Source organism: Eumetopias jubatus, unplaced genomic scaffold, assembly GCF_037043125.1.
Source record: "Eumetopias jubatus isolate StellerSeaLion01/CBP00866 unplaced genomic scaffold, mEumJub1_p1.0 scaffold_6, whole genome shotgun sequence".
Lineage (NCBI taxonomy): Eukaryota > Metazoa > Chordata > Mammalia > Carnivora > Otariidae > Eumetopias > Eumetopias jubatus.
In genome coordinates this window covers 127,573,985-127,593,866 of record NW_028274812.1, presented here as the reverse complement: position 1 = coordinate 127,593,866, position 19,882 = coordinate 127,573,985, and the positions used below count along the sequence as shown (strand labels likewise).

General features: G+C 50.4%; 1 protein-coding gene across 2 annotated transcripts; it reads left to right on the top strand.

Moving 5' to 3' along the window:
* Positions 1 to 1,721: 1,721 nt before the first annotated feature.
* Positions 1,722 to 9,662, top strand: NRN1 (neuritin 1). Of its 2 annotated transcripts, none has more exons than XM_028122925.2 (3): positions 1,722 to 1,776; positions 5,947 to 6,091; positions 9,434 to 9,662. In XM_028122925.2, exons 1-3 carry the CDS (start codon positions 1,722 to 1,724, stop codon positions 9,660 to 9,662), a joined length of 429 nt encoding a protein of 142 aa, XP_027978726.1. The 2 variants fall into 2 exon arrangements, with proteins under 2 accessions (XP_027978726.1, XP_087880511.1); XM_088024385.1 differs by lacking the exon at positions 1,722 to 1,776 and adding an exon at positions 4,356 to 4,503.
* The last annotated feature ends 10,220 nt before the right edge of the window (positions 9,663 to 19,882 follow it).

Genomic DNA, 19,882 nt, shown 5'->3' with positions numbered 1-19,882 from the left:
TGAATCTCCAAATGTCTGAGAGAGTGTGGGGACCCGGAGATGGGAGCGCAGATGGCACGCTGCCTGAAGAAGTAAATCCGATTCGATTATCTCCTTAATCCGTTTGCATTTCTACTGCCTATTTAATATCTCGATATTTTCTCGTTTGTTTTTGGAAGATTTGGGGGGGTTGTTTTTTTTTTTTTTTTTTTTGGTTTTTGTTTTTTGTTTTCTCTCTTCAGGGACTTAAAGTTGGCCGATGCCTTCTGTAGCTTTTGATTTTAAAAACTGGGATTTAGTCATCTTTTCGTGCAGAAGAGAAAGAAACCAAAGCCTAGCGGCCTTTAGAAAGGAAATAACCCTGTTTGTGTTTCATTCTTAACTCAAGCTGTCGTCGTTAGCACCTTGCACAGAGCACAGACGCAGCTGCAGAAGCACTCCGTTGCAGAGTAGGCTGCGTCTACGCCGGGTTTATGCCTGAGCATCAAAAGACAGTGCAGGTGTATGTGGATGTGGGTGTGCGTGTGCGTACGTGATGTACGTGTGTGCGTGTGTGTACGTGTGTGTGGCTCAACAAATAACCCCAAGAGGCGCATCAGGATCAGAAAGAGCCCCGCATACTATCAATGGCCTAGGAAATTTCCTAAAGCTTTGAGAGTTAGTAAATCTCTACTATCCGAAAATCATCTTTGCAGGGGCTCGTTTCTCCGTGCTCTCCTGTCCCCCCAAACAGGTGTCTCTGTGTCTCGTGAATCGGCCTCACGCCGGCTGGGGCGTCCAAAGTGGTGAAATTCACAGAGGGCACACGGTGTATATTTCAAGGGCCCCACGTGTGCGGACCAAACCCCTGGGGCCTGGGCGTGTGCGCGCGCTCCTGTGCAGTGTGAGCGAGAGGGCACGGGGGCGCTCGGCTTGCGGGCGTGCGCGAGTGTGTGCGTGAGTGTGTGCTCACGCGCTCTAGGCTGCGCCCAGAGCTCAGCTGCTGGGTTGGAGAGAAAGAGGGTAGGCAAGTGCAGAGGGCAGGAGGCTGAGGGGGGATGTCGAATTAATAGAGCTGCTTTTGCTGTTTTCCCTCTCGCGTTCTTGCTCGTTTAAACCCCACAGCAACGTAGGGATAGGGGGCTGGATTCTCTGTTGAGCTGATGGAGGAGGGGGGAGCAAGTTGAAACAACCGAGTGGGCGCGCCAGGACTCCCCGGCTCCAGGCGGGGAGGGCAGAGGGAGCCCCTGCTCCGCGCAGGGAGGAGGCGGGGTTCGGGGACCCCGGGAACAGAGAGGAGGCGGGGGTGGCCGCGGGGACGGGGAAGTGGTCACCTCCGGGAGGCGAGAATTCGTTTGAATAGCACATTAATTGGAGATATCTGATTAATTCCAGCTTCTGATGACTATAAATGGCGATTCTCTACCAAGGTGTCTTTATTTAAAAAAAAAAAAATCATTCCGTGTCATCCCCCACGTCAGGCCTGCTCGTGGGCGTGAGGCTGTACTTCCTCCGCCCCCTCCTAATGGAGTGAACCATTCCCAGCTCTTCCCCCCTCTCTCTCTCAGCCTCTCTCTCTCTCTCTCTTTCTCTCTCTCTCTTCCTCGCTCCCTCTCTTTCTCTCCTCCCTCTGCCTTCCCCGTGCATAAAGTCTCCGTCGCTCTTGGAACTTGTTGGCAATGCCTATTTTTCAGCTTTCCCCCGCGTTCTCTAAACTAACTATTTAAAGGTCTGCGGTCGCAAATGGTTTGACTAAACGTAGGATGGGACTTAAGTTGAACGGCAGATATATTTCACTGATCCTCGCGGTGCAAATAGGTAAGTGGCCGCCGGGCCGGGCTTGCGGATGGTGGCTGGCGGTAGCCGGCCAGGTCCGAGGCGCCGAGGGGGACCGGCTGGCCCGCGGCTGCCGGGGGGTGCGGAGAAGCCGGCAAACCCCCAAGGGTGGGGGCATCGGCTCCTAGGGACTCGCGCGTCCCGAGTTGGTTTTTCTTAAAAAAGAGAGAGAGAGAGACTCCAAACGTTCGCCAGGAAATGTATGCAGCTGGACGTTTCCAGGAGGGGGCTTTCCCCCCCTTTTTTCCCCCAAAGCGCACGTCCATTTTTGCTTCCCTTTCTCGGGTTAGACCAGGTTTTCTGCGCTCTGGGGCAATGCATTGGCCCCTGCGATACAGCAAGGTATTATTTTGAAGGGTCGAAAGGTGAATGCAGGAACAAGATGGCTAGGCAGCTAGAATGGAAAGTTTATGTGCAGAAAGCAAAGATATTTCGGGGCTCAGACTGCTGCATTTAGAACTTTGTCATTCTCCCGCCCCCTACCCCCCCATATCCTAGCTGCAGCGTTTGCACTGGGCACCGCAGACCCGGCTGGGGTGCAAATTGGGAATGATAGGGAACCCCAGAGTACATATTTAAATATGCTTATCATTGAGGAGGTTGAATTCAGCCAACTATACGTGGATATAATTTTCTATGAATATATGCCTGTTCCTTTCCACATAGGCATCCGAATTATTTATATAGAAGAGGGTTAAGAAGTGTTTGCAATATGTCACGTCCGGGGTTTGTTATTTTTGTTTGTTTGGGGTTAATTATGACGGATTTATTTAGTCCCCATTTTATGTTAAGGAATGTTGAGTCCTAGTTACACTGTTTTGGGGCTTTTAAAAGTTCACGTTTTTCCATACAGAATGAGGAAGACGTGATGAAAGGCAGCACTAGAAACCCCACTTCTTCGATGCAGGTTGGAGCATTAATTAACCTGACCTAAAAGTGAAAGTGAAGTAGATTATTAATAGAATGGACAAGAGAAAAAATAGAAACTCTTCAAAGGGGTTTTCTGGAGACCGGATGGAATTGTTGCCTCCTATCATTTCAGGTTGTAGCATTCTTTACAGACAAACCCTTGCAGTATTTGGATAGGAGGATGCTTTAGGGAATGGGGCAGCAGAAAATGCATAATATTTTTCTCCATGAGAAATGTGGAGGAAATAGGGTTTGGAGTTATCTGTACATTAAAATGGATTCTATGCAGTGTTGTTGGTGTTTTTTTTTTAATGCATTTGACATGATTTTGTGTATGTGATTTTTTTGCATGAACATTACGGGGATTTTAGACTGTGTGCAGGATGTTGGCGTTTTCCTTTAATTCTAAGAAATGACTTGATATTTTGAGTTTGGTTCTTTTGAATCTTTGACATTAGTGAAAAGAGATTCAATAAAATTAAAAAATTATAATTGCAGCAAATCCCTTAAATGTGGGAAGTAAGTGAATGTGGCATTTTGTAATTAGCCTGCAAATTTTTAGAGAGCAAGAGACAGCAGTTATTTTTGATATAGGGATTTTAAGTGGAGCAGGTCTGGGGTTCTGTTTTCCTGGAGGGAAATAACCTTACTTTGGAGGGGTTTTAAAAACCAGAGAAAGAGAGAGATTGTGCATGCCGGATAGCTTGGAACACATTAACCTCGACTGGAAAATGACCATTTGTTGGTTGTGGAATTGAAATTGAGCATGTTTGTTCCCGAATGTCTGCCCTTTCCCGCACGAGAGCCTCAATCTTTAATTCATAGCTGGGAGCTGTCCCAAATCATTGACATTTGGCAACAAAAGTGGGGGTTGGGAAGGGACGAGGATGGAGAGGGTGGTGAACGCAAATGAAGACACGCGGGAGGAAGTTTGAAATGAATGAGAGGTCGAACGAATGAATGAACGGATGGAAAAGGCACAAGACGCGGACACCGGAGAGGAGAGGGAAGGAGCCCAGGTCGCCCGCCCGAGCCTCGCTGAAGCCGGGTTCAGGAAGGACAGCGAGGGTCGCACGGGCTGTGACCTGCTCGGATGCATGAGCTTCAAAACACGTCCCGCGCGCAAGCTCCGGTCCTCCCACAGCGAACTAGAGACGAAGCAGTTATAGTTGCAAAAACAAAACAAAACAAAAACCTCAGAAATTTTCACGACTTCTTATTTTACACACGCATTCACTCACACATGCGCGGTGTGGAGGGTCTTCTCCTCCAGCAGCGCCAGCAAAGATAACGTGACAGGAGCGCTTCCCGCCCCCGGCAAGCCCCAATTCCTCCTTTTCCCCCTTTAAAATATTGTCAGTGAGTCTTAGGGACTACTTTTTCGCCACTGAGTTTTGGGGGTGGGGGTAAAGGGTAAGGAGAGACGCGGAGCTGGGTGGGGGAGGGGAAGAGGGACTGTATTTTATTACTTCGTTTTGGCGCTGCAAAGCTGCATTTGTGGCATGCATTATGGAGGAGGGTGTGTAGGGTTCATTTCATTGTGACCGCATTGTAGTATAACAAAGATTCGTTTATTCTACCTCAGTGTTCTATTTGATACTGTAGTCGCAAGGGCTTTTAATATTTCTCGGGGATGGGGGGGAGGGAGATTCATGAAGGTTTACGTATCTGCCCGAGCGGAGGTCGAAGTTAACCTTAGTCCCATCCCCGGCGCTTCCCGTTCCGGATTAGAAAGCGCAAGGCCCGCCTCGCTCTTCCTGCAGCAATTTGCAAACGGGGAGCTCTCTGAGGCTGCTGCAGGTTCGGTCACCTTCCCTCTTGTCTGCGTCTGGCCCGGCTCTCGGGGACCAGCGGCTGGGGGTGGTGGGGGCAGCGAGGTGTATGGTCCTCTTCGGAGACATTCACATACAAGCCCTGGAGGCCAGAACACGGCCCAGGAAGGAGCCAGCGCTCTGGGTCGCGGGTACTGGAGGCCGATTTCCATTCTGAGAAGATTCGCCCCTTCCCTCTGCTCCCCTAGCCCCAACCGCGCGGATCAAAGGTTCTTGCGCCCTTCCTGGCCCCACGGCGTGCTTTTGGCCGAGCGCCAGGGAACGTTTAGCCTGTTTCGTTGGCCTTGGGGTGGAGAGAAATGGCCTTGGCAACGGCAGTCCGGCGCCGTGGGGTTTGACCGCCCGAGGCCAGGAGAGAGGACTTCGGTGCAGCTTGGGTTACCTCCCTCCTCCCTTTCCGCTCCTCCCCTGGTCCCGGCGGCTATCCCGCCCCGCCTCGCCCCCTGGAGGGAACGCGGAGCTAGAGGCCTAGAGCCCAGGGCGACGGCCACCTGGGCCCTTCAGGGTTGGGGCCTGTAGAGAAAAGGTCCCACCCGCCGCAGGCGGATTGGTGGCTGGCTTTTCGGGGTGTGTGGGGAGCTGAGCCGCTGACAGAGTTTCACGGATTTGGCCCCCGCGGAGGTAACCCGGGGTCACCCGTGCCAACACAGCCGTGACTCTGCCCGGCCCTGAGTGCCCCGACCACCCGTCACCCCCGCCCAGTCTCGGACACCAAGGCTGCTCTTTCGCCAGTGGGGTGGGGAGGCTGCGTGCGAGGCTCGCGCTCGGAACACATACTCCACGGTAGGCAATCAGTTTCATAATGAAACAATCCATTTCGATGGCTGCTGCTGGCTTCCGGAGACTTTATTAATTTAGTCGTTCAGCAGTGTTTGCTGAGCACCCCGCCAAGCACCGGGAGCCGGCCCGAGGCTTTCTCGCACGACATGGCCTGAGGTTCAGCTGCGTGGCCCCTCGCTTTCCCGCCTCCTCACCCCTTCCTGGCCCCCGCACTCTGCTGTAGTTACTCCCTCTATCACCTCAGAAATGCAAGATCGCACTTCGAGAGCCAGCACGGACTTGCTGGGGAAGTGTTGGGAAACGAAGGAGGGAGTGAGGAGAAAGAGAGAAATAAAAGAGACGGGGGAGGTGAGAAGAGGGGGCGATGGAAACAGAAAAAGATGCAGAGCGAGATGCGGGAGGGGGCTGCAGGAAAGGAATGGACTCGCCTCCCCCTCCCGCACCGGCTCACACGCAGACGGTCGGCACAAGTCTGTAGTTGGGGGCGGGTCGGTCCCTCTTGGGCCACATCTTGCCTTCACCTTTAACACTGGGGGCCCGCGAGGCTGGGCGTCGCGTCCGGGGCTGGCGGGCTGCGGGGCTGCAGGGCAGGGTCGCGACGCTGCTGACCGGTGTCCCCTCCTCCCCGCAGCGTACCTGGTGCAGGCCGTGAGAGCAGCGGGCAAGTGCGATGCGGTCTTTAAGGGCTTTTCGGACTGTTTGCTCAAGCTGGGCGACAGCATGGCCAACTACCCGCAGGGCCTGGACGACAAGACGAACATCAAGACCGTGTGCACGTAAGTGTCCTCTTTGGCCTGCTGGGTTTCTGTTCTGGGGGGCGCTGCTGAGGTCGGTGAGGGCTTGCCTGCGGGCCTACACTCTGAATTCCTCGCCAGCGCGAATCAGTGCGTGCTGGGCTTTGTACCCTCGCCCTCAGGCCTCGGCCAGGGTCTGCACTGCCCAAGGGGATCCTGTGGCCTGAGATGGGCAGAGGAGGATCCTCCCACGCGGGAGCCAGGTCCAGTCCTGCGCATCCTCACCCGCACCCACGGAGGCGCGGGCACTCAGCGCGCTGGAACCAGGAGTGAGGGGCAGAGAGAACTGCTAGCAGTTCCTCGCTCTACTTTGAGGCAGTCTTCATCATTCTTTCTTCTTTTTTTTTTTTTTTCTGCGTGAATAAGTGGACTGCTGTGTACTCTCGGAAGAACAGTTGATTTTGGTTTGAGGAGCGTTTTAGGAAATATTAGGTTTGCATAAAGGAAAAGTCGAAGTCACTGGCTTGTTTTGTCCATTTACCCTGATAAAATCCCCTTGCACTACACACCAAGAACATTCAGGGGTAGGCAAGGGAACGCGGGTCCCTCTTTCTCTTTCTAAGAGAGAGGTTGAAAGAATATTTTGTTTTGTGCCAATGATTTTGCCCAAGAAAAATATGTCCTGGGCATCCACTGACCATCTCTGCTGAGTTTGTGTCAGATTAGAGGCTTGGGATAGCCACCCCCCTTCCCCCCCCTTCCTCTCTGCATTCTGGTTGGTATCCCTAGGCCATGGCAGCTAAGGGCTAGGAAGGAGTTCCTGGCCAGGTAGAGTGGCTTTTCCCAGAGCTTGGCTGAAAAGCACTGCTCCCACTAGCAAAGGAGGTAACTAGCAGAGAGCCCTACTGTAGTAGATCAGCGACATTTTAGCTGCTGCGGACCTTAGAAGTACCTCCATCCTCTGCAACACACACACACACACACACACACACACACACACACACACACACAGACTTCTTTTATTTTACTTCATTTTATTTTTCACAAAGAGCTGCAACTCCCACCACTCACCCAGTAATGGCCCTTACCAAAAAGCCAAGGCCAGAGGTGTTCCTTGTTCCCCATAGGTTGATGAAACCATATTCTGCACCATCCTTTGTATACAGTGGAGTCCTTGTTCTCTCCCTGATTCCTGGGGAGGGGGCGTTTATTTGTTTAAATAATGAGTAATTAAATGGGGGTCAATTTTGCCACACACTTTCCTAAATACCCCGGTGTCCACCAAAAGCCACAGCAGTAGGTAGCTGGTACCTTCCTATCAGAAAAGGGACAAAAGGCTAGATCTGGGTTGCATATCCACCTACTTTAATTCCAAATGTCTGATGATAGGTAAGAATGTATCTATATGAAGCTTGACAAAAGGTTAGATATTGATCGGCTCCCAAATCTTCTATTATTTGCCAGAATTCAGTTATTCCAAGTTTTTAAAATTTTTTTAGCAGGACTTGGTCCTGGAGGATAGAAGTGAGGAGGACCCCGTGCCGCCCCCCCCCCCCAGAGGCTGCAGGCCCCTGCTGGGTCTGGGCTCCCACTTCATTAATGGTACTGCTGCTCAACATCCTGCTGAAGCCCATCGCCTCTCAGTTCCATGTGGATATCTGTCCTTTTTCACCATATTCCTCTTCCGGGAGGGTCCTGTCCCCATCTGGGCATGCATAAAGAAGGAAGAGATTTAGATATCCTTTGGGAGGTGCAGGGACAGCAGAGAGCTGTCCCTCCACCTCTTAGTTTCTCTAAATCTTGCTATTTATTATGAAATGAGGAACCGGGAAGCCCTGTGCTGCAGGCTTCCCAGTCCTCATAAGTTAGAGACTCACAAAGGTCGTTAGAAAAAAGCCAGAACTCAAGGCAATCCAACAAGCATTTATATCTTTGCTATTAGCCAGAGGATGGGGTGGGAGTGGAAACAGGGATAAATCAAACATGGTGCTTGCCTTCAACGTACTTACAGTCCCGGCTAGCGAGCAGAAGGGAGAGGTAGGAGAAAATACAACCAGATTGCGTGGAGGGCGGTCGCTAGTGACCTGGAGCTAAAGGCCTGGGGGAAGTCGGAGCCAGCCCGGAGTTACCGAGACGCACAGATCGACCCAGCACCGAAAGGAGACAGCGCCCCAGGAATCGATCACGGGTTGGAATTATATTTAGTCTCGGGATCTATTTCGGGTTTTCGGAAGAAAGGGGGACAATAAAAAAGGACAGGTTGGTTGAAGGTTGTGGGGGCGGGGCTAGGAGCTGAGCCCAGGGGGAGGGAGTGGCTGAGGAAGAAGGCGCGGGGCTCCGGGAAGAGGCGAGGGAGCGAGGACTAGGAGCGGAGTCCCTGGAAGGCTGGCAGCGGTGGGCGCCGCGGTGGCACCGGAGTCCCGGCCTGGGGGGCTGCACACTACACCTGGAAGGCCGTGGGGAGGAGGCTTCATGGGTTCCAAGTCCACGAAGGACTCTGGAGGGAGAGAAGAGAAGGGACCGAGCGCGCAGGGCCGGGAGCACTGAGATTTGCAAAGCAGAAGGTGGCTACAGAGCTGGCCCCAGGGCACCGACACTCACCGACTCGGGGAGGAGAGAGGCAGGCAGGAGTCTCCGGACCGAATCTGAGCCGGGGGGGGGGGGGGGAGCTGTGAAGAGCGAGGCCAGGGGCCACGGAGGGCCGAAGAGGAGGGGGAGAGGAGGAGGAAGAGGAAGTGAGGAACCGAACAGAGGAAAACCGAGGGGAGGGAAAAGGAGGAAGACAAAGAAGGGAAGAGGAAAGGATGGGAAAATTGGAGGACGGGAAACAAAAGGAAGGGAGGAGGGAGAGTGCGGGCAAAGGCGAGAGAGTACCGCAGCGAGGAGGGGGGTGGGACACGGAAGGGACCAGGGGGAGGAGAAAGTGAGAAGCCAAGAGGGGAGGGCCGTGCTCTGAGCAAGTAACCCATCTTGCAAGCTAAGAGGCATTAATGGGCGGCAGCTTGCAAGGCTTAGCACTGTTTTCCTAGCTTTCCCCGAGGAGGACGAGCAATCTGTTTGCGCAGACCGAGGTGCCAGCGCCGCGCAGCGGGTGCGGCCCGGCTCCCGACTGCCGGGCCCCCGCCCTGGAGCGGGAAAGAGAAACCAGACGCCGCCGGGGGCGGCCTCTGCCCTCGGACGACGGCTTCCAGGGAGGGCCGAGGTCTGGCGAGGGCCAACCTAGCTGGACCCCCGCGCCAGGCGGGTGGAGAGGAGGTGGGGGTGGCTACCGGAGAGGTTTGCGAAGGCCGCGAGGGGGCGGGGGGAGGCGCAGGGGTGCAGGCCCGGATCCTCCCCGCGCTCAAAGTCAACCTGCTTCTTCCGTTTTGTTCTGTTCCTCGCCAGATACTGGGAGGATTTCCACAGCTGCACGGTCACAGCCCTTACGGATTGCCAGGAAGGGGCGAAAGATATGTGGGATAAACTGAGAAAAGAATCCAAAAACCTCAACATCCAAGGCAGCTTATTCGAACTCTGCGGCAGCGGCAACGGGGCGGCGGGGTCCCTGCTCCCGGCGCTCCCCGTGCTCCTGGTGTCTCTCTCGGCAGCTTTAGCGACTTGGCTTTCCTTCTGAGCGCGGGGCCGGCTCCCCCCGCGCGCCCACCCACACTCACTCCATGCTCCCGGAAATCGAGAGGAAGATCCATTCGTTCTTTGGGGACGTTGTGATTCTCTGTGATGCTGAAAACACTCATATAGGATTGTGGGAAATCCTGATTCTCCTTTTGATTTCGTTTGATTTCTTGTGTTTTATTTGCCAAATGTTACCAGTCAGTGAGCAAGCAAGCACAGCCAAAATCGGACCTCAGCTTTAGTCCGTCTTCACACAAAAATAAGAAAACGGCAAACCCACCCCATTTTTTTTATTTTTTATTTTTACTTTTGGCACAAGAATCTCAGGAACGGCCCTGGGCCACCTACTATATTAATCATGTTAATACATGACAAATGATGGGCTCCTCCTAATAAGAAAGAGAGGAGAAGGCCAGGGGAATGAATTCAAGAGAGATGTCCACGAGGAAAGCATATGGTGAATAACTCACGCTCACGTCTTTCTTCCACAGTATCTTGTTTTGATCATTTCCACTGCACATTTCTCCTCGAGGAAAGTGAAAGGACAGATTGTTGGCTTTGTGGTTTAAGGATAGGAGGGAGAGAGGGAAGGGATTGAGGAAATCTCGGGTGTCTAGGTAAAGGTTTCCAGAAGAATCGCTGCTAAAGTCACTGAGAGGTTAAGCTTTACCTGCTGTTGTCGATGCATCTTTCCAAGTCCACTGCCTTTATTTTCCCTCTTGTTTTAGCTGTTACACATACAGTAATACCTGAATATCCAACGGTATAGATCACAAGGGGGGGGTGTTAAATGTTAATCTAAAATATAGTTAAAAAAGATTTTGACATAAAAGAGCCTTGATTTTAAAAAAAAAAAGAGAGATGTAATTTAAAAAGTTTATTATAAATTAAATCAGCAAAAAAAGATTTGCTACAAAGTATAGAGAAGTATAAAATAAAAGTTATTGTTTGAAATGGGGGTGTCGTTTGTTTCCTGCCCCAAGCCTGCTTTCTTGGCCCAGTGCCCGGGTTACCCGTAGGGACATGTGATGCCAGAGGATACATGCACCTGTTCGCAAGCCAGTTGATAACCTACCAACTTCAAGCAGACCCTCTTCAACTAGGTCATTTTGCCACTTTTCCGAAATTCTGTTTACTTAAAGAAAGAGGAAGTTGTATTTTTAATAAATAAAAAGCAGAGATCTTTTCTAGGTGAGGTTTCCGGGAATTGGGGTTTCGCGAGAAAACACACGCAGACCCAAGGCCAGTGCCCAGCCTGAGGCCCCCGCCCCAGGCGGGTCGGAGCCCTAACCACGATCCGTGCAGGCCGACTCCTAACCACGATTCGCCTCTTCCTCTGCGGTGGCGGGAGGCAGCTTGCGAACGAACCGCCATTAAGGGCTCTAGCAGAGGGGCCAAGGAGAGGCTGTGGTCCCTGGCAGGGATCAGGTGAATCCTTTCATAATTAATAAGACAGCTCAGCTGAAATGGCTAGGAGACGGGGCCCCATTGATCTGGCAGTCAGCTGCTTCCACCTCTCCTATTTATAGGCTCCGCATGGTCTTACGGAGAAGTAAACATTCGAGAGCAAACACAAGCAGAGGAGACCGGGGTCCAAGGCCACAGGAATTGGAGCAGGCTTGGGGAGGGAGAACCGAGCGTCAGTCTCTGGGTTCAAGGAAATCGAAATCTGATTTCTAGGAGAAGGTGAGGGTGGGAGGGAGCTGCCGGAGGCGGGCGGTGTGGAGGACTGGTGGAGGGAAGCCCTGGAGGCTGCGGCGGGTTCCCGCGCCGGGGAGCGAGTGGGCCGCAGCCCGGAGGGTACGCTGGGGCTCTGAAATGCAATGTGTAAACAATCGCTAGAGTAACAGTTCATAAATCAAACCCAGTAGGTCGCAGCCCAATCTGCATTCCCCCCACGGATTGAATTCTAGCAACACATGAGTCCCTGCGCCCCGAGCGCTAGAAGCTGCCGGGATTCTTAATGGCAGCATATATTACTGCGGCCAGTTCACGCACGCGCCGCGCCTGGTCACTCCTGGGAATAGTTTCACCCGCCACCCCCCTACCCCGCCCCTCCTCCGTCGATCCCCTATTCTCAGCCAAAAGCAAAGGAGATCCTCCCTGCCTGCGCGGAGTGGTCACCCACAGGGAACGTTGGTTGTTTTAGAAAATAGCGTTTGGTTTTGATCATTTCGTTTCAGTGGTTATTTTCGGATCAAGTATAAGTAGGATGATTCTAACCCGAGCTCAATCCCTGGAATTCAAATTAAAATGTCTGAGCCTATTTTAAATACGAATCTATTTAATGAGGGGGAGGAGAACAGGGGAAAGAGGGAGGGTCTTCTATCATTTTTGCCCGGAGAGCTCGCCGCCTCCTGTTGGTATCTTTCCCAAGGAAACCTGGGGGCGAACCGGTGCACACAACTGGGCCCCTTGCTAGCCAAAGGAAAACGCACGCATCGCTCTCCCCAGGCTTTGGGGGAGGGAGACATCCGCGACAACGGAGGATGCCCCTCCCCTAGCAGCGCCGGTTTCCCACCTGGAAATCTGTCTCCTTCGAGATCTGGGAGGAGGCGAGGCTCAGGGAGGAGACCGAGGCGACGGGGCGGGGAGGATTGGGAACGCGGGCTCCTTTGCTCTCCCAACAAGGTTCTTCTCAAGGAACCCCGTCCTCCTGCGGCTCCAGCTGCCTCCCCAGAGGGAGGGCGCTCCACCGCCACGTCCCTCCACGGCCCCACTCCGCCCCGTCCCAGGTCGACCTGGGGGTGCCTCGAGAAAGCTTGGTACCCACCGTGTTGGGGGCTCCTTTGCCCTGTCCTAAGCCGGCACCACCAGCACGTGCGCTCGGGAGGAGCCCCAGGATTGGGAACGCGAGTCTCAGAAACACAGGCTGCGGCATCTGGCTCGTCAGAGAACATTTCTTCTTGTTGTGGTGATTGTTTAGATTATTATCCCGCCGTCTTCGACTATAATTTGCTGTTTAATCATGATGACATCTCCATATGTTGTTGTTTTTAAGCAGCAACGCAGTAAGCCCTGTTCCCAGCTCAGGGAGATATTAACCAGGGAGCGCACACCCCTCACCCAGATAGGGGTGGGGAACCGACTGGGTTTCGGGCGCCAAGGAAATGGTCATACCAACATCCACCTCTCCCAGCAGCATCCCTTGCTCTTGCACGGCCCATTGCCACGTGGCCCGCCAGCGCTGGCTCTGAGCCTCTGAGAACTTGTTGGGATTGCAGCCCTCCTTCACTCTACTCCCTGCCCAAGTAGATACAAGACACAGAAGTTCACTTGAGTGCAATATTTGGTTATCCTCGTGAAAATCTCAGAGAGGTCAGCTCCAGAGCCCTTGGGAAGGGGAAGTACAGGGAACAAGGAGGCGGCAAGAGAAGGAGGACCTGGAAAATGGGGATGCAGAAGAAGATGGGGAAAACATCCAGAAATAGAGTCAGCGGAGGGGAGAGAGGTGAGGCAAGCCTCTTAAACACAGAGATGATGGAAAGACTTCGAGCTGGAGATGGTAGAGTTGCGGAGGCATGAAGGATAGAATAGAAATTGGGACTGATTTTCGTTCAGGACTCTCAGAGAAGCAAATGCACACAAGGACCACCATGCAGATTCTCTTTATGTGGATCCAGAGATGGCTTCACTCCAGCTAGAGCTTCAAGGGTAGTGCCACAGTCATCACAGAGTCTCGAGCCTCTGGGCTAGGCAGGCCTGAGTGAGATGCGTGGCAGGCGAGAGCACCAGCCCCCTCCACACACCAGAGCGTGTCCCTGGAGAAATCAGATGGCTGAGAGGAGACGAAGCCTTTCCTCCTTTCCTCCTTTCCCCCTCTCCCCCTTCCCCACTTCCTGAAACTCCTTCAGATCCAGGCAGAGCTGCTTCTGGGAAGGTCTCCAAACGTTCTCTCCCTCTCCCACTCCCCTGCACACACAAGGCTCTGTGCACGACAGCTCCAGGCTGGGCGCCAGCGGTCCTGGAAGCATCCACTCTCTGGAACAGTCTACTGCCGGGTCCATGGGACCAGAGAAAAGGTCCACTTGTCTCACTGCTCCAAAGCATTGCTTCCCTCCTCCCTTGCCCCTCCTGGGAAAATAAAGTGGGGACGGCGTCCTGAGGATGCCGGTTGTATGGCTGGAGCAAGAACCATGGTTCTCCGCCTGGCATGCCCTGCCCCCCAAGTCACTGCTGGTGGGGCATCGGGGAACTTTGTAAGGCTATAGTTTATTCCCTCCTCCCCCAAGGAGAAGAACAGTGTCTCCCAGTGACCCTTCCTTGATGTTGGGGCCCCGAACCTCAGCCACAAACCCCAAAGCGGGAATGAAGAAACCCTGCCCAGCCCTGCCCACTTGAGCCCCATGGAGTGAAGAGGAAGGGTAACATTCCCATCCAGATTCTCACCCTGGAAGGACATGACCTTTAGAGTGAGGACTTCAGAGCCAAAAGACCTGTTACCAGCTGCATAATCTTGGGTGGGTTACTCAACCCCCATTTCCTCCTCTCTAAAATGGGGATAATCATACCTACCTCGTTGCTTGCATTTTGTTTCCGATGAGATAACATAGGTAAAGTGTTTTCCCACTACATGCCTCTTACCTAACGTTAGGTATTATTTTTGCTTTCTCCTGCCTCTATACCAGCTTAATCCGATAAGTCTTGCTGAATTCTTCAAAATAACCCCTAGTAGAAAGCCTCATTATGATCCGTAATACTTTGGGGAAGTTTTTCTTCATAGTTCTAGCAGCTTAAATTCCTCTTGCTTCAGGCTACTTAGCGCTCCACCCCACTCTGGCCTTCTCAGAGGATGCTCTAGTTAAGCTCCTTGAATTAAGTCAGCTGCTCCACACCCACTATGCCCTCAGACCCTCCAGCCACACCCCTCCAGCACTGGCTCTCACTGCCTGCCAACCCCCACCATGGAATCCGTACGTTCTCTGAGAACTGACCAAATTTACCATGGAGCTTCCTCGACAGTTTCCCTTCTTCCTCTTCTCTCTGCTATTTATATTATAATCACTTATTATAAATTAGTATTTATATTAAATTACTCTTCCCAAATGAAAACATAAAGTATTTATGTCACCATCAAAGCAATACATTGTTACATAGAATGAAAACAAAGTAACCCATCCTGCCCTGTTAATAGACAGATACATATCCTTCGATACTTTTCCCCATGCTCTGAAAACATTGACATGAACCCATTCACAGGGTGGAGAGGTTTCTTTCTTTTCCTTTCTTTTCCTTCTTTTTCTCTCTCTTTCTTTCTTTCTTTCTTTCTTCCTTCCTTCCTTCCTTCCTTCCTTCCTTCCTTCCTTCCTTCCTTCCTTTGAGAGAGAGCGAGCATGCACAAGTGCCAGTGAGGAGGAGCAGATAATCTTTTTTTTTTAAAGATTTTATTTATTTGAGAGAGAGAGCATGAGAGTGGGGTGAGGGGCAGAGGGAGAAGCAGACACGCCATTGAGCAGGGAGCCTGATGCGGGGCATGATCCTGGATGGGGATCATGACCCCAGTCATAGGCAGACAGCAGATGCTTAACTGACTGAGCCACCCAGGTGCCCCAGGGAAAGAGAATCTTCAGCAGGCTCTGTGCTCAGCACAGAGCCTGATGTGGGGCTCAATCTCAGGACCCTGAGATCATGACCTGAGCCAAAATCAAGAGTCAGACGCTTAATCAACTGAACCACCCAGGTGCCCCAAGTTTTTTTATCTTAACAAAATTATGATATATGTTTCTTTTGTACCAAATCCTTTCAGATCAATAACTAAACAAATAACTCCTTTTAAATAGTTACACAATATTTCTCAGATGGCCATACTACAATTTATTTAATTCTCTACCCATTGATGGACATTTAGGTTTCCCAGTTTTTTGTTGCCCTACAAATATTGTTATAATAATTATTCTTGTTCAAACAACCATATGTATCAGTATTTTTGTTTCTTCAATAGAATAGATTCTGCCAAAGTTGGATTGCTAGCCAGAAATATATGTATGTGTGTTTATTTTTTATTTTTAAAATGTATATATGCTTTTAATTGGAAAAAAATGCTGTTGGATTATTTTCCCAAAGTGTATAGAGTGCCCATTTCCCCGCATCATCATTAACACTGTATGTTAAGACTTTCGGTTTTGTCAGCCCAGTAGGTAACCTGGTAGCTTTCTGGAAGGCCAGCCTTTCTGAGCATTCACGTTGGGTTGTCTGGCCCCCTTTAGGGCCCTGATAGCCACCAGAGCTCTGTCCAGGAAGATAGCTAGACTTTGAGTCCTCCTCCCCTAGGCAGCCACATAACTCTGGAAGTAGGGACTTTCATGCAAAGTCAGGTGTAATTAGTCCTGAAAAATTCTGATTCTCTCAGGCTAATCTAATCCACAAGCCTTGGGAGCTAAGGACATAGGTACTACAGGGGCAGGTTCAGTGAGTGATTGTGGGCAGGTAGAGGTGGGGCTCATCTGTTGGTCCCCCCCCACACACACCTCCCACCCTGCTCCTGCTATTTCCATTAGGAGCTATTCTCACAGCCAAACCAGCTCTGTGGGTCAGTATCAAGTCTTTGACCCCCTGGCCTGTCTGCAGTGGAAGGTGAGAGAAGGAAAAAAGTAGCAAAGGAAAAGAAAATTGTAGCCCCCAGGCGGGGCAGCAAAGATGACAGCTGAACTTTTCCTTGCCCAGCGAGATGGTGAGGGTTCTACAGATGGGACCAACTCAGAGCAAGCAGGGAGGAGGACTGAACCATCAGTAGGGATTCGGCGTACAGACACCTACTTATATGCTGTCACTTCTCTGCCTGCATCCTGGCCTAAATTAAAAAAAAATTAATTTACTTTTATGGAGCACTTAGCACATGCTAGGCATTATGCTAAAGCTTTGCAAACAGTATCCCATTTCCTGCATTCATTTCTATAGGAGATCATGTTATGCCCATTTTACAGAGGAGAAACAGAGGCTTAGAAAAGAGGTTAGAAACTTGCCCAAATCAGCAGGTAATAAGAGGTCGCCTGAAAATTTGAGTAGTAATCTGTTTCAGAAACCTATTTTAAGATTTCACTTTTCTTTTTTTTTTAAGATTTATTTATTTATTTATTTATTTATTTATTTATTTGAGAGAGAGAATGAGACAGAGAGAGAGCATGAGAGGGGAGAGGGTCAGAGGGAGAAGCAGACTCCCTGCTGAGCAGGGAGCCTGATGTGGGACTTGATCCCGGGACTCCAGGATCATGACCTGAGCCGAAGGCAGTCGCTTAACCAACTGAGCCACCCAGGCGCCCCAAGACTTCACTTTTCTTATCTGTTACTATTTTGAGCCAAAAGAGAAATATCACCAGTTAAAAAAACAACCACCACAAAACTCAAGTCCTGTGATAGAATAATCTCCTGAAGATGCTGTGCCCTAATCCCTAGAACCTATGCATATGTTACTTAATGGCAAAGGGGAAGTAAGGCTGTAGGTGTAAGTAGGTGGCTAATGGGCTAACTTTAATAACATAGGGAGATTATCCCGGATCCGTCTGGGGGCCCAATGTAATCACAGGGGTCCTTAAAAGTGGAAGAGAGAAGCAGAAGAGGTCAGAGTAAGGGGATGTGAGGAGGACTGGACTCACCATTGTTGGCGTTGATGGAAGAAGGGGCCCAAAAGCTGAGGAATTTGGGCAGTCTCTAGAAGTTGGAAGAGGCAGGGAAAGGATTCTTGCCTACGGTCTCCAGAAAGGAATGCAGCCCAGTGATTTTAGCCCAGTGAAACCGTGTCAGACTTCTGACCTAAAGAACTAACTGTGAGAAAATAAATTTGCATTGTTGAAGCCACCAAGTTTGTGCTAATTTGTTTCAGTTGCAAATAGAGAAATAATACAAGTCCTAATTTGCATTGTGCTGATTTAGCTGATACATTTACACATATCCAGAGACCCTGGGTGTTCAGGTTGTATGTCTGTTGGGGTCTGCTCAGGGCCCTTCTTTGTCTGGGTGGAGTTTTTCAGTGTGGGGGTGGGGGAGGGGGAATGGCAGCTTCAATTCAGCCTAAGGCAACAATATGTGAGAGAAAGAAGATGTTAGGAAATAAACTTCAAAGGACAAACAAAAAATGATATTGATGTTTTCTAATGCGTTGGCATAAAATATTTTTCATTATTTTCTCCCCCTTTTTGTGCCCTCTTTTAGCTGCCAGAGCCCCCTATTTGCTTCCTTGTCTTCCAGTAATTTAATAGATGTGCAGGTGAGTTTCTTGATTCTGTACCAGTCACAGGCCTGCTCAGCTATGAAAAGTTCATTGTCACATTGATAGATGGTCTGGTGGTACATTCATGAAATGTATCACCAGGTAGTTATTCTCCTGATAAATCACAGCAGCTAATATTAACTGCAAACCTTATCACCTGGACAAATTGTGTGTTAGATTGATTTTTAATGGTGGTGGCATTTCTGATTTTGTTCATTATGCAAACAGAGAGAGCCCAGAAGGAAGTGGGTCCAGTATCCATGGAATGCCTGAAACGAATCCCTTGCTATAGGTGTTAGAGGAAGGGAGGTGGTAAGAGAAAAAGCAAAGCCAGATCTACTGCAGGTGGGCACTGCTTTCCACAAGGAGAGAAACTCCTTTCATCATCCAAACTCAGTAAAGAGGAGATGGGAGAAAGGACACACTTGTCCATCTGGATTAATCAAGTCACAAATTGCTTTGTTTACATTAAGACACCACGGTAGGAGTCTCTTCCTGATTAAGACAGAAGCAAGACCAAGCAAGCAAGCTAGCAGGTGGGGGCAGGCAGGGATAGTTAGCTTCAGCCTGACTCAGGGACTGAGCTGCGCTGATTCCTGAGCCTGGTTCAGAGCCCATCTTTTCATCGGCTCAGAGGGGTCTGCTGATCATTGGCGAGTCGCTGTGAAAAATGGCTCTGGGACCCTCAAAGTTCTCTGGTCACCTCCTCAGGCTTTTGCCTGAAACATATGGAGTGGTGCTATCCCTTAGGGAGAAAACTCCCAAGCAAAGTGGTTCATTTAACTCTGGCCAAACACAAATTCTTCAAAAGAGGCAACTTTGAAGGGGATAAAGAACATCAGGGCGTGTGGGAGGCACATCCATCAAAACCAAAACCAAAAACTTTTGTCTGGCACTGTTTCCTCCTCTTCTGAAAGGATTGGGAAGGTCAGGGGATGGGAAGGCAAACAGCATTTCCTCAATTGCTTTGTTTATAGGATGTGTTGTATATTTTTTCCTCTTTCTGAATAGCCCTTGATACTTTTATAGTTAGCAGGGGAAAATGGCTTTGCCCAAATCCTTTTCAGGAGTTGCTATATATTCAAATGCAAAATGTATTCATGCATACCCACTTACATAGATACTCATCATTACATACTCTCTATTTCATATATTTTCTATCTCATAGATATTCTCCCTTAGATACACACACACACACACACACACACACACACACACACATGCACGCGCGCGCACATGTGAGCACAGCACTTGGGACCTTGACCTTATTCCCTCTGATTTACTCTTAGATCTTGCCTCTTACCTACTAAATTGTCTTTGCTATCTTGTGTTTCATCATCCAAGTGTTCCATCCCCTCAGCTCACAAATACACTCAGAGCTCTTGTAGCCTGAAAGATAACCCCTTCCCTACTCCATTCTATTTGTCCCTGACCCATTTCTCCATCAAGCTCTTGCGGTAGTGCCCAGACCAAGGCAGAAACTCAGCAAATTTGGAAGAACATGTGAATGAAGTTTTCTCCTTCTCTTCTCTGCCAGCTTTGCCCACACTGCCCCAGCCCTGGCCTCCAGAGCCCCTGGAGACCCAGGCTCTTTCCTATCCACTGCAGACACTCCCTCTCATTGGCTTCCTCCATTCTCTCCACTTATAATTTCTATATTACCATACAAAAATTATTTTATGTATTTTATTTTAAAATTCACCAATAATCCACACTCTCTGTAGGAAAATTAGCAACTGCAGGTGACCTCAAAAGAGAAAAATTTGAATAGCCGTAATTTCTTCAGCCAGCAGTACACATTTTGGTCTTGTGTCTCTTGTATTAATCCTCTCCTTTCTACATGGGTGTGTGATAATATCATTTCCCTCTTCAAGAAGCTTCCCTTCCTTCCCATGGCTGAATCACGGCTGAGTGATTCAGGCTCCCTGAATGACACTGAAGTCTCACCAGGATCCGGGCCCTCTCATCTTACCAGATTCCCCATCCCCGGGTCCCCAGCCCTCCAGGCCCCACAT